The sequence below is a fragment of the Schistocerca cancellata genome, chromosome 1, assembly GCF_023864275.1.
Source record: "Schistocerca cancellata isolate TAMUIC-IGC-003103 chromosome 1, iqSchCanc2.1, whole genome shotgun sequence".
Lineage (NCBI taxonomy): Eukaryota > Metazoa > Arthropoda > Insecta > Orthoptera > Acrididae > Schistocerca > Schistocerca cancellata.
Window position 1 is genome coordinate 524,103,672 of NC_064626.1, and position 27,770 is coordinate 524,131,441.

Genomic DNA, 27,770 nt, shown 5'->3' on the forward strand with positions numbered 1-27,770 from the left:
TTGGTCTCCACATGTGTCATATTTGGCTGCCCGTTGTACCCGTTCTCTAAATGTCCTCCGTGTTCTCAGTGGTATGTCGTGGGGAGCGGATCGAACCGTCCTACTTCGTCTATATCGGTCGATCGTCCGCTCCAAGCTGGATTATGGGAGCTTCGTATACTCCTCTGCACGGCCATCCATCTTACGCCGCCTCAACTCCATACAACATCGGGGTTTACGACTTGCGATCGGAGCGTTTTATACTAGTCCCGTCGAGAGTCTTCATGCTGACGCTGGTGAGTTGCCACTCACCTACCGGCGCGATATACTGCTTTGTCGGTATGCCTGTCGGCTACTGGCAATGCCCGACCACCCGTCTTATCGTTCCTTTTTTGATGACTCTCTCGACCGTCAATACGGGTTGTATGTCTCTGCCCTGCTACCCCCTGGAGTTCGCTTTCGTCGCCTCCTTCAACACCTTAATTTTTCACTCCCTGCAACCTTTCGAGTGGGCGAGAGCCACACGCCACCTTGGCTCCAGGCTCAGGTTCGCGTCCACCTTGACCTCTGCTCGTTCCCGAAGGAGGTTACCCCCTGTTCAGTCTACCACTCCCGTTTTGTCGAACTTCGTTCGAAGTTCATTAATATGACCTTCATTTATACAGATGGCTCTAAGACCAATGACGGGGTCGGGTGTTCTTTTATTGTCGGGGCACAAAGTTTCAAATACCGGCTCCATGACCATTGTTCGGTCTTCACAGCTGAGCTCTTTGCCCTCTACCAGGCTGTTCTTTACATCTGCCGCCACCGACATTCTGCATATGTCATCTGCTCCGATTCCCTGAGCGCTATCCAGAGCCTCAGTGATCCGTACCCGGTTCACCCTTTCGTGCACCGGATCCAATGCTCTCTTCAGCAGCTGGTGGACGTCGGTTCTCCGGTGAGCTTTATGTGGGTTCCTGGCCATGTCGGTATCCCTGGAAACAAAGCTGCAGATGCCGCGGCCAAGGCTGCGGTCCTCCAGCCTCAGACAGCTTCTTGTTGTGTCCCTTCGTCAGATTGCAGCAGGGTCATTTGTCGGCGCATTTTATCGCTGTGGCATGCCGATTGGGCTGCACTTACAGACAACAAGCTTCGGGCCTTGAAACCTCTTCCCGTGGCTTGGACGTCCTCCTCACTCCCTTCTCGGCGGGAGGAGGTAGTTTTGGCCTGGTTACGAATTGGACACTGCCGGTTCAGCCATCGCCATCTGCTGACGGCTGTGCCGGCGCCGTTCTGTCCATGTGGGCAATTGCTGACGGTCCGCCACATTTTAACATCCTGTCTGGATTTTAACACACTGCGTCTTGATCTTGGCCTGCCATGTACTCTAGAAGCCATTTTAGCGGATGACCCACAAGCAGCTGTACTCTAGAAGCCATTTTAGCGGATGACCCATGAGCAGCTGCTCGCGTTCTTCGTTTTATCAATTTGACAACTCTCTCTAAGGACATTTGATTATGCTGTTTTCTTTTTTTAATCCTATGCCTCAGTCTGTCTTTTATCGTGTTTTCCGTTTCGTTGCTTTTTTAAACTTGTGACTTGCGGTGCATTCCTAACGTAGTCTGGGCGCTAATGACCGTTGAAGTTGTTCGCCCTAAAACCACAAAAAAAAATTACAGTCGTCTACATATGAAATTTATACTAAAAACAGCTCTTGAAAAAGAGTCTACCAGGCACAATGTTTCCGTCTGACAAATGGAACATCATCAACATTGTCGTATACCCACACACTTCTACATCTGCACCCATACTCTGCAAACCACCATGAAGTACATGGCATAGGGTCTGATCTAATGCACCAGTTATTGGGGTTCCTTCCCATTCCATTCACGTATGTATCACAGGAAGAATGATTGTTTGAATGCCTCTGTTATTATAATCTTGTTCTCAGAATTCATATGTGAGTGATTTGTAGGGGAGTTGTGGTAAATTTCTAGAGTCATCATTTAAAGCCGGTTCTTGATACTTTGTTAGTAGACTTTCTTGGGATAGTTTACATCTATTTTCAAGAGTCTGACTGCTCAGTTTCTTCAGCATTTCTGTAACACTGTCCCACGAATCAAACAAACCTGTGACTACTCGTGCTGCCTTTCTCTGTATACTTTCAATATCCCCCATTAGTAGTTACTTGGGGTCTCTCACACTTAGCAATATTCTAGAATGGGCTGCACAAGTGATTTGTAAGCAATCTTCATTGTAGACTGATTGCACTTCCCCATTATTCTCCCAATAAACTGACATCTGCCACCTGTTTCACCCACAACTGAGCCACTTCATATCCCTACAAAATGTTACATTCAGGTATTTGTATGAGTTGGCTGATTAAAATTGTGACTCATTGATTCTATAGTCATAGTATAGGCTACTATGTTTTTCATTTTGTGAACTGCACAATTTTACATTACAGAGTATTTAAAGCAAGTTGCCAGTTTTGCATCACTTTGAAATCTTATCAAGATCTGACTGAATATTTATGTAGATTCTCTCTGACAGTACTTCGTTAGAGGTAACTGCATCATCTACGAAACATCTGAGTTACTATTAATATTGTCCACAAGGTCATCAATATACAATATGAAGAGCAGGGTCCCACCTGAAGGTGCTTCTGCATCTTCTCCATCCAAGATAACATGCTGCACCCTCCCTACCAAAAAGTCCACAATCCTAGCACAAATTTCACTTGAGACCCCATATGATCGACCTTCTAACAGTAATATAATTGCATAGGCTTCTGCAGGCAGAGTCAGTCGACATAAAAGTTTTCTGAGTATGGTACCGCTTCTTAATGTACAAAACTACTGCTGCTGGAGAAAAACCAACATTTTGACCACAGTTGCAGTGGCCTTCTTCTGGGTCTAATGGTGCGTTCTAGCTATGCATGTCCTTTATATTTTGTTGTTACTGTTCACTGCACCTGCCATTATGTCATAATTTTAAAACGGTAGTTAGTTTCATTGGTCACTTAAGGAAGAAGGAGAGGGAGCGTTATTTTAATAAGTTATTGCGATGGAAGGAGAATGTAACCTCTGTTGTCTATTGGCTCTTGCGTTATGTGCCATGATTGGTGGTCACTGTCAAATGAGAAGTTGGCTGCTGTTTACCAACTGGTGGACGTCGGCCACGTGGCGGCAGTTACTCGCCGTTAGTGCTCGTGCCTCGTGTTGACAGTGCAGTCTGTTGGGCTCTGATTGCTGGCAGCCAAGATGGGGCAAGCCTGGGTACATCCTCCCTGTTCATGTTATTTGGGTGTTTAAGTATTTCAATGGCGTCTCTGATTTTTTGCGTTTCAGCATAACAGGCTGCTGGTCCAACACACAGGCTTCACTGAATTTTACCCCCCAGGGGGTCCACAACTCTTTTGTGGATACGTGCGTAGCGAGCACGGGACCCCAAGCTAATGTGGCCTTCCTTCCTTTTCGGGCTGCATACCTTCCCATTCCGCATCCTTCCCCATCCCTATCTTCGCCCCTCCTCCCCTCACCTCTGGCTCTTTCCTTCCCTTTCTCCCCGTCTGGGAGTATGGTTTGTGCCTACGTCCGGAGACGGACGCTCGTAAATGTACTGCATTCTTTGCCTTCCTTGCTTTTATGTCTTCTTCCTTCCCTTGTCCTTCTCTGTCTTCTTCCTTCCTTTGTTCTTCTCTTTTCCTTACCTCTTCTCTTTCTCTTTTCTCCGCTGCGGCGTTTGAGACCTCTCTTCCTTCCTTTCCCTTTCTCTTTCTTCCTCCCTGTGCGTGTCTGAAGGTCGACCCACGCCCTTCGTGCGTAGCCGGTGACGGGGTAACGCGTAATTCCCCGCCCCGGGTAGACAGGTAGGACACGTACGTACCCCCTGGTAACGGCCAGGCCCAGGGAGGGGTGATTACCCGAGCTGATACCTTCCGAAAATGCCGATTGGTCCCTCCGTCCGTTTGTCGGGAGGTGTGACCTGAGGTGTGAACAATCACCTAAGGCGGGAGTGCCCTCAGAGAGGGCCCCCACAAGGGAGGAGCGCGCCATCGGAGACGCCGGTAATCATGGGGGATTCTTCCGCAATGGTTTCCTCACCTTCCACTAAGTCTGCTCACAAACGTAAGTATACTGAGTCTCAGCCACAGACGATTCTTCCATCGTTGCCACAGTTCCTTGTTGTTTCTCGGTCTGATGAAGGTCACGACTTCTCCACGGTCAACCCTTTCATTATTCAGAAAGGAGTCGACGCAATAGCAGGTCCTGTAAAGTCTTGTTCCAGATTATGGAATGGCACCCTGTTGTTAGAAACACACAGTGCCCTCCAGGCACAAAAATTGCTGCGTACTTCTCTGCTCCACACCTTCCCTGTCCGGGTGGAACCGCACCGTACCTTGAATTCCTCGCGTGGAGTCGTTTATACACGCTCCCTCGATGGATTGTCTGACGAAGAAATTCAGCACTATCTGTCTGACCAGGGCGTAACGGCAGTTCATAGACTAATGAAACGGGTTGACACGAACATCATTCCAACCCGCACTGTCTTCTTGACATTTGACACAGTTCAACTCCCATCGAAAATCAAAGCAGGCTATGAGATAATTTCCGTTCGCCCTTACGTCTCAAACCCTACGCGTTGCTATCGATGTCAGCGGTTCAATCACACCAGCCAGTCCTGTTCCAATCCAGCCAAATGTGTTACGTGTGGCAAGGATGCCCATGAGGGTGCTTGTCCACCTCCATCCCCTCGCTGCATCAACTGTATGGGTGACCACGCTGCTTCCTCTCGAGATTGCCCCGTTTTTAAGGACGAGAAGCTCATCCAGGAAATAAGGGTGAAGGAAAAGGTGTCGACCTTTGCTGCTCGAAAATTATTCGCCAGTCGCAAGCCCACCGTGCCTCAGACAGGAAAATACAGCACTGTCCTTGCTTCTCCTCGGCTAACAAAGGAGGCGGCCACGCAGACTTGCGACCTCACCTTTAGTACCACGGTCGTCAGATCGGCCAGCGCAAAGATCGCTCGTTCAACCTCACCACTTTCGCCTGCCCACTCTATGGCTCACCCTTCGTCGGGTTCTGCTACATCTCGAGCCCAAAAGTCGGACGCCAAGTCTTCGAAAAAAGAGCATACTCGTGAAGAGTTTTTACGTACCGCAACTTCACAACCATCGGTTCCTCCTTCATCTAAACAACATTCTTCCAAGAAGGCTACAAAGAAACCCAGTTCCTCTCCTTCTCCGCCAAGGCGTGCCCCCTCTACAGCACCACCTGGCGGAAATCGCCCTCGGCCATCTTCTGTGTCGCCGAGGCGCACTGCTGGTGGCCGGTCAACCAGCCGATCGCTGGTGGCAGGGACTGCTCCTGACCAACCTATGGATCAGGATCTTCTGCCTTCGGCTGAATGCCATTCCATGCTGTCGGTTGCTAGCTCCGAGCAGTCTTTGAGTTGACAGCAACTTTGGTCACATTCCTCCATTTTCTTTTCACCCCATGTCCATTATCCACTGGAATATCCGCGGCATTCGAGCCAATCGGGATGAATTGTCGGTCCTCTTACGCTCCTACTCGCCGGTCATCTTCTGTCTTCAGGAAACAAAGCTGCGTCCCCATGACCGCTTTGTTCTCCCTCACTTTCAGTCCGTCCGATATGACCTCCCCTCTGTTGAAGGCACTCCAGCCCATGGAGGACTCATGATTCTTCTCCATGATACTCTCCATTATCACCCAATCCCCTTAAACAGTTCCTTCCAAGCTGTCGCCGTCCGTCTTTCCCTTTCTGGATACACGTTCTCTCTTTGTACTGTATACATTCCATCATCCACACCAATGGCACGAGCTGATCTCCTTCATCTTCTTGGTCAGCTTCCACCCCCCTATTTGCTGGTTGGGGACTTCAATGCCCACCACCCGCTTTGGGGATCTCCTCATCCTTGTCCACGTGGCTCTCTATTGCTAGACGTCTTCCACCAAGCGGATCTAGTTTGCCTCAACACTGGGGTCCCCACATTTTTGTCTGCCTCCACGACAAATTTATCTCATTTGGACCTTGCGGTCGGTACTGTTCCGCTAGCTCGGCGCTTCGAATGGTTTGCCCTTGATGATACACACTCGAGTGACCACTTTCCATGTGTCCTTAGACTGCAGTCTCCACTGCCATATATGCGCTCGCGACGCTGGAAATTTGCCCAAGCCGATTGGACACTTTTTTCGTCGCTCGCGACATTCGATGACCGTCGCTTTCCCAGCGTCGACGATGAGGTCGCACATATTACCGACGTTATTCTTACAGCTGCGGAACGTTCAATACCACGCACCTCCGAATTGCCCCGGCACCCCCCAGTTCCTTGGTGGAACGAGGCATGCCGTGACGCACTACGTGAGCGGCGACGTGCTCTACGCAATTTCCGTCACCATCCTACTTTGGCCAACTGTATCCGCTATAAGCAGCTCCGTGCGCGATGCCGTCGCGTCATCCGCGATAGCAAGAAGGCAAGCTGGAAATTCTTTATTAGCTCATTTAACACCTTCACTCCTTCCTCGGAAGTTTGGAGTCGGCTTCGACGGTTCTCAGGCGCGCCTAGTTTCTCCCCGGTCTCTGGGCTCACTGTCGCGCATGATACCTTAGTGGACCCCGTCGCAATTTCTAACTCGTTGGGTCAGCACTTTGCTGAGATTTCGAGCTCTTCAAATTACCCGCCAGCGTTTCTCCCGAAGAAACGTGCAGCAGAAGTGCGACATCTTGCTTTCTCCTCTCCAAATCACGAAAGCTACAATACTGTTTTCTCCATGCGGGAACTCCAACATGCCCTCTCTTCTTCTCGCTCCTCCGCCCCAGGACCGGATGGAATCCATGTCCAGATGTTGCTGCATTTATCAACCCATAGTCTGCGTTACCTCCTTCGCCTTTATAATCGAATTTGGACCGACAGTACCTTTCCCAGACGGTGGCGGGAAGCTATTGTCGTTCCCGTTCCGAAACCTGGAAAGGACAAACATCTCCCCTCTAGCTATCGTCCCATTTCTCTCACGAGTAGTGTCTGTAAGGTTTTGGAGCGTATGGTGAATTACCGTTTAGCTTGGTGGCTGGAATCCCGCAGTCTTTTAACACCTGCCCAATGCGGATTCCGAAAGCATCGTTCTGCAGTTGACCATCTTGTTGCTCTCTCCACTTACATCATGAACAATTTTCTCCGGAAACGCCAAACGGTAGCAATATTTTTTGATCTGGAGAGAGCATACAATACCTGTTGGAGGACAGGCATCCTCCGCACACTGTTCTCTTGGGGCTTTCGAGGCCGGCTGCCCCTTTTTCTTCGCGAATTTATGGCAGAGCGCACATTTAGGGTGCGGGTGAACACTACTCTCTCCCGTACTTTCTCCCAAGAAAACGGGGTACCCCAGGGTTCCGTGCTGAGTGTTGTACTGTTTGCCATCGCCATAAATCCAATTATGGATTGTCTCCCTCATGATGTCTCGGGCTCCCTCTTTGTGGACGATTTTGCGATCTACTACAGCGCTCAACGGACCAGCCTTCTTGAACGACGTCTTCAAGGATGTCTCGATCGCCTCCACTCGTGGAGCATCGAAACTGGCTTCCGTTTCTCACCCAGTAAGACCATTTGTGTCAATTTTTGGCGACGTAAGGAGTTTCTTCCGCCCTCCTTACATCTAGGTCCTGTCAACCTTCCGTTTTCAGATGTCGCTAAATTCTTGGGTCTTATGTTTGACAGAAAACTATGCTGGTCCTCCCACGTTTCCTATCTTTCGGCTCGCTGTCTGCGATCGCTTAACACCCTCCGTGTCCTGAATGGTACCTCCTGGGGAGCGGACAGAATGGTCCTTCTCCGCCTCTATCGCGCCTTAGTGCGCTCGAAATTGGATTATGGAAGCATAGTCTACTCCTCTGCTCGGCCGTCTATTCTTCGGCGTCTCGATTCTATCCACCACCGTGGATTACGTTTAGTGTCTGGAGCTTTTTACACTAGCCCTGTGGAAAGCCTTTATGCTGAGACTGCTGAACCTCCGCTGTCCAATCGGCGAGCAGTCCTCCTGAGTCGTTATGCTAGCCATCTGTCTTCCATGCCTGCTAATCCAGCCCACGACCTTTTTTTCGACGCCTCCTTTGATGTAGGGTATGCAGGCCGCTCCTCCTCCCTACTACCCCCGGGAGTCCGTTTCCGTCAACTGCTCCATTCTCTTTCCTTCCGCTTTCCTAAAACCTTCTTGACAACTTGGGGTACAGCACCGCCTTGGCTTCGTCCCCGGATCTGCCTGCTTCGTGACCTTTGTCAATTTCCCAAGGATGGTACCCCTACACGTATTTATCATCGGGCATTTGCTGCTCTATGTGCACAAATGACGGACGCCACATTTATTTACACCGACGGCTCGAAAACATCGTTAGGTGTAGGGAGTGCCTATATTGTTGGCGACACCCCAAATCGCTTTCGGCTTCCCGACCAATGTTCGGTTTATACTGCGGAGCTTTACGCTGTTCTCCAGGCTGTCCACAACATCCGCCGCCATCAGCGGCTACAGTACGTTATCTGCTCAGATTCTCTCAGCTCTCTCCTCAGTCTCCAAGCTCTTTACCCTGTGCACCCTGTGGTCCACCGGATTCAGGACTGTCTGCGCTTGCTCCACCTGGGGGGCGTCTCGGTGGCGTTCCTCTGGCTCCCGGGACACGCTGGTATCTGTGGGAATGAGGCGGCCGATATAGCGGCCAAGGCTGCAGTCTCTCTTCCTCGGCCAGCTATTCAGTCGCTTCCCTTCACCGATATACGGAGCGGTTTATGTCGCCAAGTTGCTCATTTATGGCATGCGCATTGGTTGGCACTTCCCCGTAATAAATTGCGGGAAGTGAAAGCCCTTCCTTGCGCTTGGACCTCTTCCTCCCGAACGCATCGTCGGGAGGAGGTAATTTTAGCTAGACTCCGGATAGGGCACTGTCGTTTTAGCCATCGACATCTTTTAAGCGGCGATCCTCCCCCACTCTGTCCCCACTGCTCTCAGCTGTGGACGGTAAGACACCTTTTAATTGAATGCCCCTATTTTAATCCGTTACGCTCCCGTCTACAGCTATCGCCTGATTTATCGTCGATTTTAGCAGATGACACGCGCTCAGCCGACCGCGTTCTCCAGTTTATTAGTGACAGTGAAATGACGTCAGTCATTTGAAGCTTTTTTTGGGGACAACCACCCCCTTTCTGTAGCAGATTTTTAAGCATTCTTCTATTTTTAGTTTCTCCGATTTTCTGACTTTGTTCCCATTGCTGCTGGTTTTCAATTTCGGTTTTTTACTGTCTTAAGTCACGGGCTGGGCGCTAATGACCATAGAAGTTTTGCGCCCTAAAAAAACCACAAAATCACTGAATTTTATTTCTTTTCCGCAAACTTGATGATGTTCTGCCACTGCAGATTTGTTGTGTTATCCTAGACGAATATAGCACTCGTGTTCCCGAATGCATGTTGCTATTGGCCTAACAGTCTCTCCGATGTATGCCTCTCCACATTCGCATTCCACCTTGTAAACGCCTGCAGTGTGTAATGCATCAATCTTGTCCTTAGTGACCAAAAGGCAAAATCAGAGGGGCCGTCGGAAATACTTAAACACCCAAATAACATGAACAGGGAGGTTGTACTCAGGCTTGCCCCATCTTGGCTGTCAGCATTCAGAGCCCAACAGACCGCACTGTCAACACGAGGCACGAGCACTACCGGCAAGTAAATGCCGCTGCGCGGCCGACGTCCACCAGTTGGTAAACGGGAGCCAACTTCTCATTCGACGGCGACCACCAATCATGGCACATAACACAAGAGCCAATAGACAACAGAGGTTACATTCTCCTTCCACCGTCAGGTGGCTTGCGGAGTATGGATGTAGATATAGATAACCCTATTAAAATAATGTTCCCTCTCCTTCTTCCTTAAGTGACCAATGAAACTAACTACCTTTGTAAAGTTATGACATAATGGCATGTGCAGTGAACAGTAACAACAAAATATAAAGGACACTGCCTAGCTAGAATGCACTATTAGACCCAGAAGAAGGCCACTGCAACCGTGGTCGAAACATTGGTTTTTCTACAGCAGCAGTAGTTTTATACACAATGACACAGTTCTAACAGTAAACATACATGTGGTACAGTCAAATGCTTTATGGAAACTGAGAAATACTGCATCTCTGTTTGTCTTGATCCGAAGCTTTCAGTATGTCATGTGAGAAAGTGAAAGTTAGGTTTCATGTGATCAGTGTTTTCAGAATTCGTGTTAGTTTAGTTAGCATGGAGGAGGTCATTCTGTTAAAGATGTTTGAGATCAGAATACATTCTAGGATTTACAACAAATTGATCTCGAGGATACTTGATGATAGTCCTGTGGATCACTTCTATATGGGATATGAAAGGGATTCCATCAGGCCCTGGAGCTTTGTTTAGTTTCAAGGGTTTCAGCTGTTTCTCAACACCACTAACACTGAAACTGATTTCACTCATCTTCTCCGTGGTACGAGGATTAAATTGGGATAACTCTCGTGGGTTTTCCTTCGTAAAGGAACATTTGAAAACAGAGGTAAGTATTTTAGCTTTGCTTTGCTATCCTCAGTTTCAGTACTTATCTCATCCAATAGTGACTAGACACTTAACTTTGGTGCCTTGAACAGTCTTTACAAATAACCACACTTTCTTTGGTTTTTGCGAAAGGTCATTTGACAGTATTCTGCTACAGAAGTTGTTGGAGGCTTCACACATTGCTCTCTTGACAGCCAAATGAATTTCATTCAGCATCTCTCTATCTCTAGTCCTATGCTTTGTTTTACACCTGTTATGTAGTGGTCTCACCCCCCCCCCCCCCGCGCCCCCCCCTTTTTTTACAGTGACTGTATACCATGGAGGTCCCTCCCATTACGAACTACTCTACTAAGTATATATCTGTTCAGTGTACAATCGACTATTCTTTTAAGCTTCAGCTGTAGTTCCTTTACATTCTCCGTCCCTGTGCTCAAAGTGTGAAGATATGACACTATCAATTTTTTAGCTTGTTTACTGAACATATGTTTTTGCTTGTTTTAGTTGTCCTTTGTGCTTTGGTAATCATTGTTGCCACAACTGTCTCACAGTCACTGATACCAGATTTGATGTGGACATCCTCAAAGAGGTCAAGTCCATTTGTTGCCATTAGATCCAATATATTTTATCACGAATGGTATTCCAAACTATCTGTTCTAGGTAGTTTATAGAGAAGGCATGTAGTAATGTTTCACAGGATGTCTTATCATGACCACTACTAACAAAACTGTAATTCTTCCAGTTGATTGTTGGATGAATAATGTCTCCACTGATGATTACAGTATGATAGGGGAATTTATGTACAAGCGAACTGAGGTTTTCTCTAGAGTTTCTGGAACTATCATGAGATGAGTCTGGTGGACAACAGAAGGATCCAATTACCATTTTATGCCCACCCATGAGATACTGAGTCTTGCCCAAACAATTTCACATGCAGGTTCAGTTTTTATCTCGGTGGATTTTAGTTACCTGTCTACTGTGACAAATACCCCACCTCCATTTCCCATTAGCCTGTCCTTTTAATATATACCTCAGTTTTCCCCGAAAATCTCCCAGCTGTCAGTGTCCGGTTTCAATCTGCTTTCTTTACCTAGTTTTATGTAGCTTCACTTCTTTTCAGGAGCCCTTTGAACTCTGCGAATGCTTCAGCAGTTAACCATTAGGGTTATAATACTCTCACCTGTGTGAGGCATTTTTTTCGATCTTACACTGATACTTTAGGGTTTCTTACAGCTGTCATTATCTGAATTGGACAGAGAGTTGCTGTATGTGCACCCCACACACACTTGGCTACCTGGATAGTAGCCTCTGATGTGTATTGCACACCTGTTCCTTTTTGGGGCCCTAGGGTTCTCAACCTATGGCCCAAGTCCAAGAAGTCGCAGCCTAGCTTGTCACAGAACTTTCAAAGTCTCCAGTTCAGTCCTTCCAATCGACTCAAAACCAAGGGGGACCACGATCGGTTCTGGGGATGCTGCTGCAAATTGTTAGCTTCATTGAAACTCATGCTAGGCTGGTCTTTTAAACCTTTCTGCTGTCGCCGGAATGATCCAAGTATGACTTTGGTGCCCAGACAGTAGGCATCATTTGTTCTAATGTGCACCACAATCTGCAGTTGCTTGCATCTTGTTCCCTCAGTGGCTGCTGGAATGTTGATTGAGGCCCCCAGGAATACACACTGAGTGCACCTGGTGTTCTCTCCTGTGCCTAGTTCCCACTTCCCTCAGGGACACCATCATTTGTCAACAATTAATAGACCCCTACTCTTTTGCATTTGCCTCCTGTTGACAAGGAACAAAACAGGTTTTCCCAAAACAGGTGAAGTGAGTCCCACTGACTTAGTTCCTCTTGCAGTGGAAGACAGCACCTCTATCTTGTTGGTTGGGGAATCAATATAACACCCTGAGTCTTACATGGTCACTTTCCCCACTGTACAGGATGCCTAGATCTACCATTGAAATGCCACTTGCAGTCAAGTGGGCAGGTAAGTACAGAGCCCATACTTTCTGCAGAGCAGACAGGATTCACAGCAGAGGATAGTACTTGAGTTACCTTTGATACTGGTACTTAACTCTCTGGAGCTCAACCAACACACCAATTTGCAGCTGCTGCCAATCGTTCGACAGTAGTCAGGGCAATTTCCAGCTGCTTACGTACATTAACCAAATTATCGTGTTCGAGAACAGGATTCACAGTGGGACTGCATTGTCGCTGGTGCAGTATATTACAGGTAATTGAACAAATAACTTAAAAATAAGCTTGCTGACATCTTTTATATCTCTTGAGCTAAAAGGATTACTAATTTCTTACAAGAATTGAAACATAACGAGATTTCTATTGAGGCAACAGAAAAAGTTACTAATTTCGTAAAACTTTTTGAGGTTATTTATAATTATTAGTGAATTTGAATATAGAGTTAATTTATGATAAATGTAGGTAATATATAGTCTTCTTTGAGGGAAAACTACATGTGCACAATATGTTGGTTTGAATATCTGCTGCATCGATTTACTACAAATTAGATTATGCACAGGACAGTGGAAACTTCCGAAAAGTCTCAAAAGTGCACATTTATTCCAATTTATATACAGTGAAATTCGGGGTGATGTGTTCTTTGACAGTAATTGTGAATCACAAATGCTGATTTGCTATTAAGTAAGTTATCCAAAAACACTTGTGCTGATAGCTTACAAAAATACAGTTTTGTAAGCGTCTGAAAATTCTCAAAAATAACCTATTTCTCATGTAATTATACAATGAAATTAGAGAATGCATATTTTGAACAAGCATAGGCCTGCTGTTCTTAAAGACCTTTCGACAATAACAGTAGGAGTTTACTGTGGCACTCACAAATGTTCAAAATTTCACAATATATCACAGTACAAATGGGTTTTGTCACAATCAGTGAAAGATTATGCAGAAATGATGTCAACAGTAAAATATGTGGACCTAGAATTTCATATCAGCATGAGGAACTTGGGAGAGATTTTGAATTTAATACAGAACATCAATACTGAGTAGATTATTAGGAACCTTAAACCACTACCACTACCTATCCCCCCCCCCCCTCCTCCTCCTCCTCCTCCTCCTCCAAATATGGCAATGGTAATTCTTGTTGTCTGTATTTGAACTGACATGTCACAGGCAATTGAAAATTTTTCCTAATTTGAACATTGAGCACCTGGAAATCTGCAAACATTGGTGTCTCTGTTGTGTACCTCCTTTGGAAGCACAACCATATAAACAGTAGGGGTGTGTGATACTTTGATAGAGTGCTGCGTTGATTTACTGGAGTTTCCTTCAAATTATGAGGAAGGAAGATTAAAGTTTAAGGACTTGTTGGGACAAAGAGGTAATTTAGAGATGGAACACATGTTTGGATGTAGAAAGAAAATAAGTTAAGTTCGCTATGAAGCAGTCATCCTGGCAATTGCTTTTATCAACTTAAGGAAGCCATAAATCTTGATGGCCATCTTGGTTGGTGGTTGATATGAGCTGACAGTCCTTTGATTTTTGCGGTTTCCATGAATCATGAAAACATTTTCTAGATTGTTTACCATTGAAGAAGTCAAGGGTTGAATCGTCTTACCCTTTTGCAACTACTCAGTCTCCAGTAATTTCAGTATCATTACAGCTAGGCTTATTTTGTAGATGATTCATTTGGAGTCTGCAAACCATTAAAAGAATATTTAATTCTTGAGGTGTGTAGGTGTATCACTGAGAACTATAGTTTTTAGGACAACTAATAGAAGTAATTGGCAAGGAAAACAGGAATGTTGTATCATGGAACACTTATTTTGGGGGAAGGTACTTAAATTTGATATATTTTACAGTGTAACAGGCACTTTCAGCATACTGTGCTCCATCTCTCTAAAATACTACAGGTTTGGCATAAAATATCTTGCACAAACAGATGTTACTGTTGAAATCAGAAAAATTATTTAGCAAAATAGAATGTGTATGTTGTTTCAGGGTATTGTTTGTGAAGATATGCAGTTTATATTTGAAGTCCATTACTAATCTGTCAGAGCTGCTCTTTTTAAAAATATATTTATTTTGTCAGACTAATCCTGACTAACCTATTTTGCTTCTAGTTTTGGTTGTTTCCCTTTTCCCTCGCTCTCTGAAAATAAACTTAAGTTGCCCCAAGAAGTATAATATATGTGTGAAATGTTGGAGTGTAGCTCACATCAATGAAGTATTTAAAATTACAATATTTTTTAATCAAATCAGTGATCATATGTAGAAAACTTTGATAATTTATGGGAAATCAGACTGTATGCCCAGGGACCTCAATACATGGGAATGAAAATTTGTAATAAATTAAAAGGGAACAAGTTGATGCAGATGAATTTAGGCTCATTTAAAAGAAAGCTGTATGAGGTACTGACACTGAAATGTTATTACTCAATGGATGAATTCATGCAGGACAAACTGGAAATAAGAGCTGGATACAATGTGTTACATATCCCAAGAAATATCCCTAGAGTGTTATGATTTATTGCAGTGCTATTATTTATTAATATAAAAATCATTGTAACCGTATTATAAATTTTTGACATGTCTCCTATATGCAAACCAAATGGATTGGAAATGTACGTCATGAGATGAACAAAACACAATTCACAAATGTTCATAATGATTGTCATGAACTATTATTAAATATAAAAATGTGTTTTCAATTTTTTTGTGTACTTTCAGGAACTGGAAAGGATTGACCTGGCACCATTGTCTCGAAAGGATTGCAACACCTTACTTGTGGACCGAGGATTTCATAAAAAAAGTGAAGCAGAAACAGTGAACCGAAATGAATTTTGACGATGGTGGTAGTTTGTCTTTTGCATGAAGTCCTTCCAGTTCCAGTATCTGAAGAAAAAAGGGAAAAAAACTTTCCCATTGGGTTTCATTAAATTACTTCAATCACTGTAAATAATGTTGAATATTGGTAAAAAATCTATTTACTTTATTGAAAACAGCATTTCTTTCACTGGGTTAATCAGTTTGTGCTTAAGGCTCTGAAGGAGCTCCTGTCTTGCATCAGAAATTTAGTGTGAATGGATGATTTTTTGCCAGTTGTTATTATTTGGGCATTAGTGTAACCTGTGGCTTCAGACTTAAGGCTGTTAAATATACAGTAACCATAATAAACAAAGGTCCAAAAAAGTGCATATCACTGTGAATCAAAGTAATCCAGACTTTAGACTATAGCCTTTTTTCTTGTTTCAAATTCATTCCATCTGTTCCCTTCATATCCACTCATTTTTCTTATTGAAAAAATATAGTTTATAAATGAAAGTATGTTTACTTTTATCAGTTTTGACTTGATGCCATTTCCAAATTGAAAGTAAATTCATTTGATTACAATCTTAGTGAATTCATTTGATTACAGTCTTAGTGACATGGTTGCTGAAGTGGAACTTGTGTCTGTGTCAGTAAAATTAATGCAAATTTTAAATACCGAAGAAGAATTTCATAAAATGATACGTGAATGCAGGTTGATAAAATGTATATGCTTCCATATAAAGTAGATGTTTGTAACAAGTAATTTGTGATTGTCAGCTGTAGTTTGGGACATATTGTCCATGATGCAATTGGTCAGTGTCATAGTGTAGCTTACTCAGTCTCCTATTAGTATTGTGATATCTTGTTGTAGTTAAGGTGCTGTATGTATTCATCCAGAGTGTGTAAACCAATTACTTACAGAAACAAAATTGTCATGGTTGCCTTTATTCAAACAGTTTCTCATTGAAGCTAAGTTGAAAAATAATGTTTTATGTAATAAATTAATCGAAGATACTCTTGTAGAAATGGAAACACTGCACAAATGATGAATTTAGCTACATTTTTAATTCAAAAACATTATGCGGCTCCTTCATCACACCTTTTCCAAAAACTGTTAGAAATGTTTCCCATGTTGCACTAATATCCATGTGTTTAAGCTGTAGTCAGGAATTTAGATAGTGTTGAAAGTAAGCTTATTGCCAATATCATGTAGGTGTTATAAAAGAGTCGGGAAACTAATTTTTAGCACTTTATAACGGTTTGTCATTTCAGCCACTGTGTCACCGTCATAGTCTTGTTTTGGCATTGCCACATTTTGCCAAACAGTGTAAAGTCTTTCTGGAAGTTGTATGTATACAATGATGTGCATTTTTCTTTTTGTAAATCACATAAATGTTAGTTCATACAGTGTCTATAATAAGGTACCCTAAGCATGTTGTGTTTTGGTAATGGTTTATTTTGTAATTATCAATGGAAAGCAACCACATTTGCTCCTCCATTAAAGCTGCAAGCTGTGATACAAACCATGTACAATAATGTAGCTGCATCAGATCTGGTGCAGACTTTTGCCTTTCTCATCTGTGCATGTGGCATAAACAAGCTTCTTTCATGTGTAGTGTTTATCATATACCGTACTGGTGAATTGTATTGTCACAATATCTGTGTGCAATTTTTACACACGGTTTTCATATTTACACAACGATAGTCGACCACTGCCCATTAAAAACTCATTTTGAAACAGTGCTCCTGAAACTAAAAATAACTTTAGAACAAGAAAGAACGCACAAACTTGTAACATAGTATTTCTCTCTACTGTATTGTGGTAGTGTATACAAAATATCTTGGTGTTTTGTTGTGCATATAGTATCAAATTGGTCTTTTCAGGTAAATGTACTTACAGACATTCCAGTTTTAGGAATTTTTGTAAATAGTCTGTTACAGGCCTATCTTCATGTTATTGGCTAATTTCCAACCAATCACAATAAAAATGCAGAAATATAACATTTTACTGGACTTTCTTTTCTTTGGAATTTGTTTTCCTCTCATAATTCCAAGGTTGTATAAAATGTAGTAATGAAAGCACTGAAATAATGTGTGTGGGGTAGTGAAATTTATGTAGACGAGGTGGAGGTAATTTGCTACAGTGGGTGACTGCAGTTTCCCGTAATGAACAGCCATACAACAGGTTAGTCCAAAGAAACTTCACGGCCCGCGCGCGCGCGCGCGCGCGCGCGCGCGCACACACACACACACACACACACACACACACACTGCCTGAACCTCAGCCAACATGGTAAGTGCACTGTTTCACTGGATTTTTACTGTGATACTGGGTGGCGAAGTAAAGTGTGATAAGGACCAAAGACATCCTATTATTCAATCTTGCACACCTTTCTATTTCAGCACACCCACAAAGCTGTTCCGATTTAAATTCGTTTTCCAAAGTGTTGCAGTTACTGGTGGAAATTAAGAGTACAAATCCAATGGCCAATTCTCAAAATAAATACAATGCTTCTGATTAATAAATGTGTTGTCTTGTTTTGTTTCGTTTTGTCTTGTCTTGTGTACAGTGACCATTAATTATAAAGTTTTTTAACATTTGGAACATCAAAATTACATTGATATGGACTAAATCCATAAAAGGTCTGTCTTACTGAACAGACTCCAATTGAGTGAATGTATAACAAGATTTATCTTGTCTCTGTGACGTGCATAAATAAAACATACACACAAACAGTGGATTATCATTACAAAAATAGTTTATAGTGACTATCATCATTCGCTGGTTCAAAAAATGCTTGTGCAACTCATCATTCACCAAAGCAATTCATTACATTACAGATTCCACCTCTTAGGCGAATGTTGTCTGAACTGTGAAGCATTATCCAAACATTTAATATTAATATCTTTTGTCTCTTACATGTACAACCATAGCTGTACTTGTATCTCATTTGCAATAAATGTACTTATTCATGTTTATTACATGTGGAATGCGCCACGGTGAATTTTAAACCATCTATCATAGCCATATATTTGCCTCAACTTCACTGTGATTGTGTTTCTTAACCTTTTTACTAGGTAATTATTCTTTTAGTTTGGATATGGGACATGAAATTTGCAAAGAGAGAGAGAGTGGAAAAATCTTGTTTTTGACTCAGCAGATGAAATGGTTTGTTTGCTGAAGAGTCATGCATTGTTGCTGGCTGTGTGCAGCTGAGTACGTGCACTGCTTCCCTACTCCCTCATTACTGCTGTTTCTCTCCTTCGTACTACTCCCCTCAGCTTGCAGTCAGTGCTGCCACCACTTCTTGCCACTAGCCTAGTAGCTCCGACGAGAGGCAGGGAGTCATGAGTAGTAGTTTGTTTGGATCTGATTCTCAGAGACTGTAGACGCAGTGGCCAGAGATGGCAGTTTTGTGTGTGTGTGTGTGTGTGTGTGTGTGTGTGTGTGTGTGTGATGACAAAAACTGTGGCTGAGAATTAAGTTGTGGGAGTGTGATTGCCTTTTCTACATGCCTGTCTGTGGCTCAGCAGTCATCTTTATGGTGAGTTGTTTACCTATCCTCGTTATTATTGATTCTCAGAGTATTTGAACACGTTATCTTGGTTCAAATGGCTCTGAGCACTATGGGACTTAACAGCTGTGGTCATCAGTCCCCTAGAACTTAGAACTACTTAAACCTAACTAACCTAAGGACATCACACACACATCCATGCCCGAGGCAGGATTCGAACCTGCGACCGTAGCAGTCGCGCGGTTCCGGACTGCACGCCTAGAACCGCGAGACCACCGCGGCCGGCGAACAAGTTGTCTGTTGCATAGGATTGATCGCCGTGGTCTTGTGAAGCAAGCTGGGACAATTTTAACTCCCTTCTTGTTTTGCCATCTGCCTCCTTAAAATTCATTTTTTTCATTTTTTAACTAATTACCATTAACATACATGAACATAACCTTCATTTTTATGAAAGAGAAAGATTGGCCCTTAGTTTTAAATAATATAACACCAGATCAAATTTTGTGCTCAGTTTTAGGTATGTAATTGATTTTCTAATTTATTTCAACTATTCCTAGTTAGTATCTTTTGTTATAGGATGAAATCAGTAATTGTTTCATAATTTAAATTCCATTGTTGGCGTATAAACAAATATAAATTCTGTACTAATTACTAAATAAGATGAATATCAACAAAAGCAAAATGAGGATAATGGAATGTAGTCAAATTAAGTCGGGTGATGCTGCGGGAATTAGATTAGGAAATGAGACACTTAAAGTAGTAAAAGAGTTTTGCTATTTGGGGAGCAAAATAACTGATGATGGTCGAAGTAGAGAGGATATAAAATGTAGACCGGCAGTGGCAAGGAAAGTGTTTCTGAAGAAGAGAAATTTGTTAACATCGAGTATAGATTTAAGTGTCAGGAAGTCGTTTCTGAAAGTATTTGTATGGAGTGTAGCCATGTACGGAAGTGAAACGTGGACGATAAATAGTTTATACAAGAAGAGAATAGAAGCTTTCGAAATGTGGTGCTACAGGAGAATGCTGAAGATTAGGTGGGTAGATCACATAACTAATGAGGAGGTATTGAATAGGATTGGGGGGAAGAGAAGTTTGTGGCACAACTTGACTAGAAGAAGGGATTGGTTGGTAGGACACGTGTTGAGGCATCAAGGGATCACCAATTTAGTATTGGAGGGCAGCGTGGAGGGTAAAAATCGTAGAGGGAGACCAAGAGATGAATACACCAAGCAGACTCAGAAGGATGTAGGTTGCAGTAGGTAATGGGAGATGAAGAAGCTTGCACAGGATAGAGTAGCATGGAGAGCTGCATCAAACCAGTCTCAGGACTGAAGACCACAACAACAACAACTAGTTATAAACATTTGGAAGATGAAATACTAGTAATCTTAAATTATCTATTTAGATCCATACGAAAACATGTTAGCAAAGCCAGCCCTTAATTAATTCCAAAGTAATCAACTGTTTTGTCAAAAGTATTGCTTGCATAACAATATTCGTTAATATCACGATTTAAACAAATAATCCGGCCTAACTCATGTAATAGAAGAAACTGTTAAAAAGACAGAATTTTTTGACGTATGCAGTTAATTTAATGAGTTAAGTTGTAGTTGTAATTTCTATAAATTTAACTTTGAACGATGTGTAGTTTTAGTACCTATTATTGTGAGGATATATAAGGGACCGGTTTTTGGTCACGAGACAGTCAGCTCACGGCTGAGTTTCAGATGAGAAACCTGTGTTGGTTAGAACAAATACAATGTTTAACTTAGCAGTGAAATATGTGTTACACTAATAGGCCGTGTGTTAAACCGATGACAGTGTCTGCTCCATATGTACCTGATTATTCTTCAAAAACTGTAAACTTTGTGGTTAGGTTTTACTGCTCGTAGATATTCAACAGGAAACTATTGTAGTAGTATGTGGATGTTCGCCTGCAACCTCTTAATGAGGCTTATCGAAGGTTAAACAATAGTGCACTGTGTAATTGGTAATGATGTTCTATTAAATGTTGTTGCGGTGTGTACGTGTTATTGTGAAACATATGAAAATGTAGCAGCAAGAATAACAGTATTATTTGAAAGAAAGAAATAATCTCTGATAATTCTTATTTATGCTAAAGTCACTGATAAATTAATCTTATGCACCAGCTATAAAATTATTTCATTTACATAAAGTCTAAGATTGGTGTCAAACAAAGTACAGTCTGGACTGTTGCGGACACAAAACTTAAAATATTCATAGTTGTTTACAAATAAGTCTGTACACTAGAATTCCATTTAGTAAATTGTATGTTATATTTTTCTTTAGATCACTTAGGACTTTGCAATATTTAGAAGAACAGCCCTCAGGTTATCTTCGATCTCATCTGCTTCATACATCATAGAAAAGAAGAAGAACAGGAGAATTCCACAGACAGTACAAACACAATACATTCTTTTAGTGGTATTATCTATTGTTACATGATTATTGTTTGTAGCAAACTGGTTATAAAATAATAAAACATATTGTTATTTCACTATGTAATAATAAGTCACAACATAATAATAAGTCACGAAACTGTCCCAGACACTGGCGACACAAAATATTGGCAATGACATTATAACTGGCCATATCACTGTGTGTTATTCGTGGGTTGTGAACAACAAAAGACGGTGAAACGTAACTGTGCGTCTGTTGGCTACGTTATTTACCGTAGTCAGTGTCTAAATTAAAAACCCCATTTTTCAGCCATTACATCGACACCGAGGACAACAAACGAAGAAATAAAGCAGGTGGAACCACTACAGTCTCATTTTGTCAACAAGTTGTCTGTGGCTTGTGAATAGCTGGCCACACGAGCGGATTTCTGCAATGGGCCAAAATTGCAGGCCGTTTCTGTGGCTATCTGTAATGGATTGGGCCTGCTGATATGAAGCCATTGGGTTCCCACTAGCGTGCAGGCCCTGCCCGATGGATCTAGTCTCACCAATCTGCCCGCAGACCTGGTGTATTTGTGTGTGGCGTAATGCAGCAGATTTTCATGGTTTATTCATGGACCCAGGGCTGCAGTGCTCCTCAGGGGCCAAGGGCAATGGCTTTCAGAAATTGCGACTGTCTCATCACAAGTACTTTGTACAGTTTGGTGTTTTATAGACATTTTATTTGTTCTAGTACATGTTGGCATTTCAGAAGTAATTTGTATGTTAGTGTTTGGACGATAAGAAGAAAAAAATTGTCAGTCGCTGGGAGTTTGTACACTATGTACTCATGTATTTCTTGAAAGAAAAATCACAAAATACCTGTAAAATAATAGATATAACACAATAGATAATAATCAACAATAACAAATATAGTAGAACCAACATTTTATTGGCAGTCACCTACAGTGTCTTCCCTGCCTTACACTTTTCTTTCAAGAGACCTACCTTTTTGTGAGGTTGTTTTTGAAATCAGTCAAGGTATTTTAAATCTGTCTTGCGATTCTAAGGAAATGTGTATTTTTTGTCATCAAATGTGTTTTGTGTTACTGAAATAAAAAACGAACATGAGTGGTTTTAATGAAAAACATATACTATTTGGCTTGCTTCCTTCATCTGAAAACAGTTCATTATAAAAGATGTTGGTCTAGTACTTACGATTTTTGCTCACATTAGGAAATTCCATCTGCTTGATAGTGTTTTTTTTTTTTAGATATTTCCTCATTTGCACTGTTTCTTGTACCATAGCTGCAAAGGGAGACTGTCTCGACGTCCCCTTAGATATCAAAATTTGTCAGGGAAAAATGCTAAAACGTGTCTGGAAATCAAGGAATATCACTTGGGAACACTTGTGGCAATCTTGCATATGCATCAGGTCATGTTTTTCTTAGAACGATATGTATGACATATTCTTCCTATTTCTTTCGTTATCCTTTTAGAGGGGTTGGTTAGTGGTTGATATTTTGAAATAAGCACGTCTTATGCCTTCCTATGCCAAAAACTCTTTGACAGTACTTATAAATTTACTTCCATTATTGGTGAGCAAGTGATTTGGTTTGCGTACATCCATGAAATAATGTCTTAGGCAATTGATCACAGTAGTTATGTTTGCTAATTTGATGGGATATAGCATTACATACAATGTAAGCCAAAAACAAAGGATGCAAGCATGAAAACAAGCAATAGAAACTCTCACCATTTGTTGGCAAACATTATCTTGCTGCAATGTAAGCCCTGGATGGCTTGCCATGAAAGGCAACAAAATGGGGGTGTTTAATATCATTGATGTACTACTGTGCTGTAAGGCTGCAGCAGATGATGACAAAAAGGAGTCCTGCTAAAGTTACGTTGTGCAAGACGCGACAGTTGGCTGCGACTGCGACGCTGCCCCCTCCTCTTTTCCCACCCTGGCAGACGGCGGCACGGCCGCAAGACGACTGGAGTCGTCGCCGTTTCCCAAGCTGCGGCCGGCGGCGGCGGATTCAAATACATAAGAAAAATAAGAATTCCGATTTTCTTGCTGTAAAAAATACTGTATGTTAATGCAACAAAGTTACATCGGCTCCCAGAGTTAGTTTTTCGATACAGATTCTCCTTTTACTTTAAAAAATTGAAAAGTATCTCTTCCGGTTTTGCGTGTTTTTTTCGCTGTATATTACTTCTCTATCAATTGTGAGGAAAGTAAAAGGCACAAAAAATTGATGTTTGCGTATCTTACAGTTTCACATCACAGCTTGATAATGAGGTGTCTATTTTTCCGATATTCGTCACAGTTATCCCGATACTTAATTTACAAGTAACCTACTGCATAAAATTTGAATTGTGTACAGTGAAAAATGTGGTCGCTGGCTACTTTACGTATGGTTTACGTTAGGTCATACATCGTTGCCGATGAAAAGAAGCTAACATATTGAAATTATTTTTAAAGTTGAGATCAGAATGATATCGAACTTCGTTACCGAGATTTGGGCTCATATATCTCCGGGAGCGTCGCGACTAGCCGCCAGTTCTATCGACGCGCAACGAGAATCGTGTGGTCATCACACGATAGAGAATGCATTTGTTTTGTTTCGCTGACACATTTGGACCTAATGAAACCATTTTATGTCATATTTCTCCGGTATGAGTTACTAATATTTCTCCATATGCTCTTGACAATTTCATTTAAAATGCCACGAAATGTAGGTTTCTTAAACCCAAGTGATCAAGCAGAACCCATTTTCGTGGTTTTGCTGAGGCATCTGAACCTATTCCAAGCTTTCTTTCTCGTTTATTTCTCTGATACGAGTCCCGAATATTCCTCCATCTGTTTTTGCACATTTCACCTAAAATTCCAATGAAAGATAAGTTTATTAACAATAACCGCACGCTTGCGTCATTGTATTGTTTCAAGTTCCTGACAACAAGATAGGGTTACACCTTAAACATCTCTTGAATTTTCATTCTGAACGTCTACAGTATACACTGGCAGAAATGTGGAAGAAATAATGTCCGTGCTTGTTCACAAAATTTCCCCAAATTATACTTGTCAGTTTCTCCCATGCAGAAACTTTTGGAACAAGCTAAGGCAACTTTCATAGCCGACTGAGTCTTTATTCCCATCCAAATGAACTTCCATATTCTTATATTCTGACAGCATACATCGTTATGGATGACATGAACATTTAATCTTGCCAAGCTGCACTCAAAAGATGACTCCAGGATTTACAAAAGACGAATTTCAATTGTGAACTGTGTCAGACCAGAAGGGCCTTGTAAAACAGTAGTGCACTTTTGGCACAATTTTTTTGAGCACCATCTTCTACCAATGAATTGAAGCGAATGTGACAAAGTACTTATTGCAGCATACTGTTTGCGCAAACTGTTGAGAAACGCCTTCCTCAAAAACGAGCATCTATTGATTACAGAAAGCTGTACAACAATCTGGTGGTGGTTTTTCACAACTAGAAGGTATCATCAAGACACCAATCTACCGTTTACTTTCAAAGTGAAGGTATTGTAAAATGTAACTTTCTCGTTGTTCTTTAGATTGTACATTTTATAATGTACTTGACGTTTTCAATTTTTATCGTCACAAAAAAGAGTAATGCGAAAATTGACCTTCAAGTTCATTTCCATCATTCTAATTCTACATCTGCATGGATTATACTGATTTTCATAACAGGCCTGAAAAATTTGCATTAATGGGAAAATATTATATATTTCACTCACCTGCCAGTTTCAACTATGCACCAATTTCTTCGCAAATTCTGTCTCTGAACATAGTGTCTCTATATTTAGGGTTCTTCAAATCGTAAAGGCAAGGATGTCGCGAGACCAGCTCACAGAGCATCACATCCTGTGGGTGGCTCATTTCAGTTTTCCTTGACTGGCTCGACATCTTTCTGGCAGCCGTACGTCTTTCTGTCGTGCGACTCCCGTCGCAACACTGCTCACTGGTGCAGTGCTGCGGCAGCTGTCGCAACAGCCGCGCGTCGCATCCCAAACTCGAACTGCGCATGCGCCAGCAAGCAACTTCTGACGTCACGTAGCGACCCGTCGCAGTCGCTAGTGTGCGTCGCGTCTTGGACAACGTACCTTAAGAAAAGAAATGTCACCCATTTGCCATCTGGCAAAGGACCAAAAGAATCTGCTGCACCAAATCATGTAATGCTTTAGGAATTACTAGATATGAAGATTACAACACATTTTTTGCCAGTTTTAAAACTTATAAAAATTCTGTATGGGTAACTAGTGTGAGGTATACCACAGTCAGACAGTTTTTTGTTTTACTAAGAACATCTTATTGTCCCTTAGCAGCAGCCACTCCTACTACCACAGCTGCATTTTCCTGACTAAACTGTTAGATGACAGCCCGCTAGCCTCCTTGGCTGCTGTATTGGCTTGCCTGTTGTTCTCAGAAACCACAGGCTCTGGCACTCATGCCGCACTTGTTTCCAATGCTTTATATCGGTATAGTTTGGAAATTAAAAATAAATAAATAAATAAAAATCAAAGTTTGAAGTAGTCTTTTTAGAATTAGAATGAATATTTTCAGTTAGAATATATATTTCTAGTTTTGAAGATGTAGATGACAAAAACATATGCAATAGCGACATTAGTTAGTGAACAAAGTGTGTTTGGTAGAGTCAGAGAGTGAATATGTGGCAATCAAACCAATTATTAAACACATACGGGCACTGACATGTTGTAATAAGCTATTAGAATAAGCAGTAGAAAAACAGTTTGACTGAGATTTTGACTCTACAGCCACCTGGAAAAAAGTAAATGATAAAGAGAAAAGGTAGGAAAATTATTCCTTGAAAGCAAAAAAAATGTGATAATGCAAATAAGTTGTGTTTTGAAAGAGTAATCTATAAGTAATTCAGTGGAGTTTCAAATGTAAAATGTATCATGTTTTGTGTTAGCAGTTTCCAATAAAAACACATGTATTTTGTATTATCTGTGATTTAGTCTCTTATTGTACTGCACCGAATATACACTGAAGCACCAAGGAAACTGGTATAGGCATGCGTAATCAAATACAGAGATATGTAAACAGGCAGAATCTGGCGCTGTGGTCAGGAACGCTTATATAAGGCAACAGATGTATGGCGCGGTTGTTAGATGAGTTACTGCTGCTGCAATGGCAGGTTATCAAGATTTAAATGAGTTTGAATGTGATGTTATAATTGGCACACAAGCAATAGGACACACCATCTCCGAGGTAGCGATAAAGTGGGGATTTTCCATATGACCATTGCACGAGTGCACCATGAAGATTAGGAATCTGGTAAAACATCAAATCTCTGATATCACTGCTGTCGGAAAAATATCCTGCAAGAAGGGGACCAAAGATGACTGAAGAGAATCATTCAACATGACAGAAATGCAGCCCTTCCACAAATTACTGCAAATTTCAATGCTGGGCCATCAACAAGTGTCAGTGTGCAAACCATTCAACAAAACATCATCGATATGGGCTTTCAGAGATGAAGGCCTATTTGTGTATCCTTGATGACTGTATGACACAAAACTTTACACCTCGCCTGTGGCCTTCAACACTGACAATGGACTGTTGATGGCTGGAAACATATTGTCTGGTCAGACAAGTCTCATTTCAAATTGTATCGAGCGGGTGGACATGTACGAGTTGTCTGCATGTTAGGAGGGGACTACTCAAGCTGGTGGAGGCTCTGTAATGGTGTGGGGCATATGCAGTTCGAGTGATATGGGACCCCTGATACTTCTAGGTATGACGGTGACAGGCACGTAAGCATCCTGTCTGATCACCTGCATCCATTCATATCCACTGTGCATTCTGAAGGATTTGAGCAATTCCAGCAGGACAGTGCGACACACCACATATCCAGCATTGCTACAGAGTGGCTCCAGGAACACACTTCTGAGTTTAAACACTTCCTCTGGCCACCAAACTCCCCATACATGAACATTATTGAGCATATCTGGGATGCCTTGCAACATGCTGTTCCGAAGAGATTTCCACCCCCTTGTACTCTTACAGATTTATGGTCAACCCTGCAGGATTCATGGTGTCAGTTCCCTCCAGCACTATTTCAGACATTAGTTGAGTCCATGCCACATCGTGTTGCAGCACTTCTGCATGTTCGCTGGGCCCCTACACGATATTAGGCAGATGTACCAGTTTCTTTGGCTCTTCAGTGTATCTATACAACAGTGAAAATTTCAAAGATATGCACAGTATGTCTTGTTTTGAAACTAACTGTTTCATTCACTCATGGTATTTACTGGTAACAACAGCAACATCCACCTTACTCTTCATCCTAAAAGTTGCATTCAGCACTGCTCGAAGTGTTTCTGACAACTTTAGTTGTGCATTAACAGTCTGTACAGGTTAACTGATGGAGGTTTCGGTAAATATGCACTTTGTGCACGGGACGCTGAATTCAGTGGAAAAGTGTGTCCCAACAATGCTTTACAGACCTGCTCCCACAGTAACACCAACCAGAGATCATAGAA

General features: G+C 42.2%; 1 protein-coding gene across 1 annotated transcript in view; it reads left to right on the top strand.

Moving 5' to 3' along the window:
• Positions 1–17,324, top strand: part of LOC126179274 (selenoprotein M-like) — a 50,930-nt gene extending 33,606 nt beyond the window's left edge. Inside the window, exon 4 of the mRNA XM_049924596.1 lies at positions 15,236–17,324. Coding sequence (XP_049780553.1) covers positions 15,236–15,352 — 117 coding nt within the window. The 3' untranslated portion in view covers positions 15,353–17,324. The remainder of the gene's footprint in view (positions 1–15,235) is intronic.
• Positions 17,325–27,770: the final 10,446 nt, after the last annotated feature.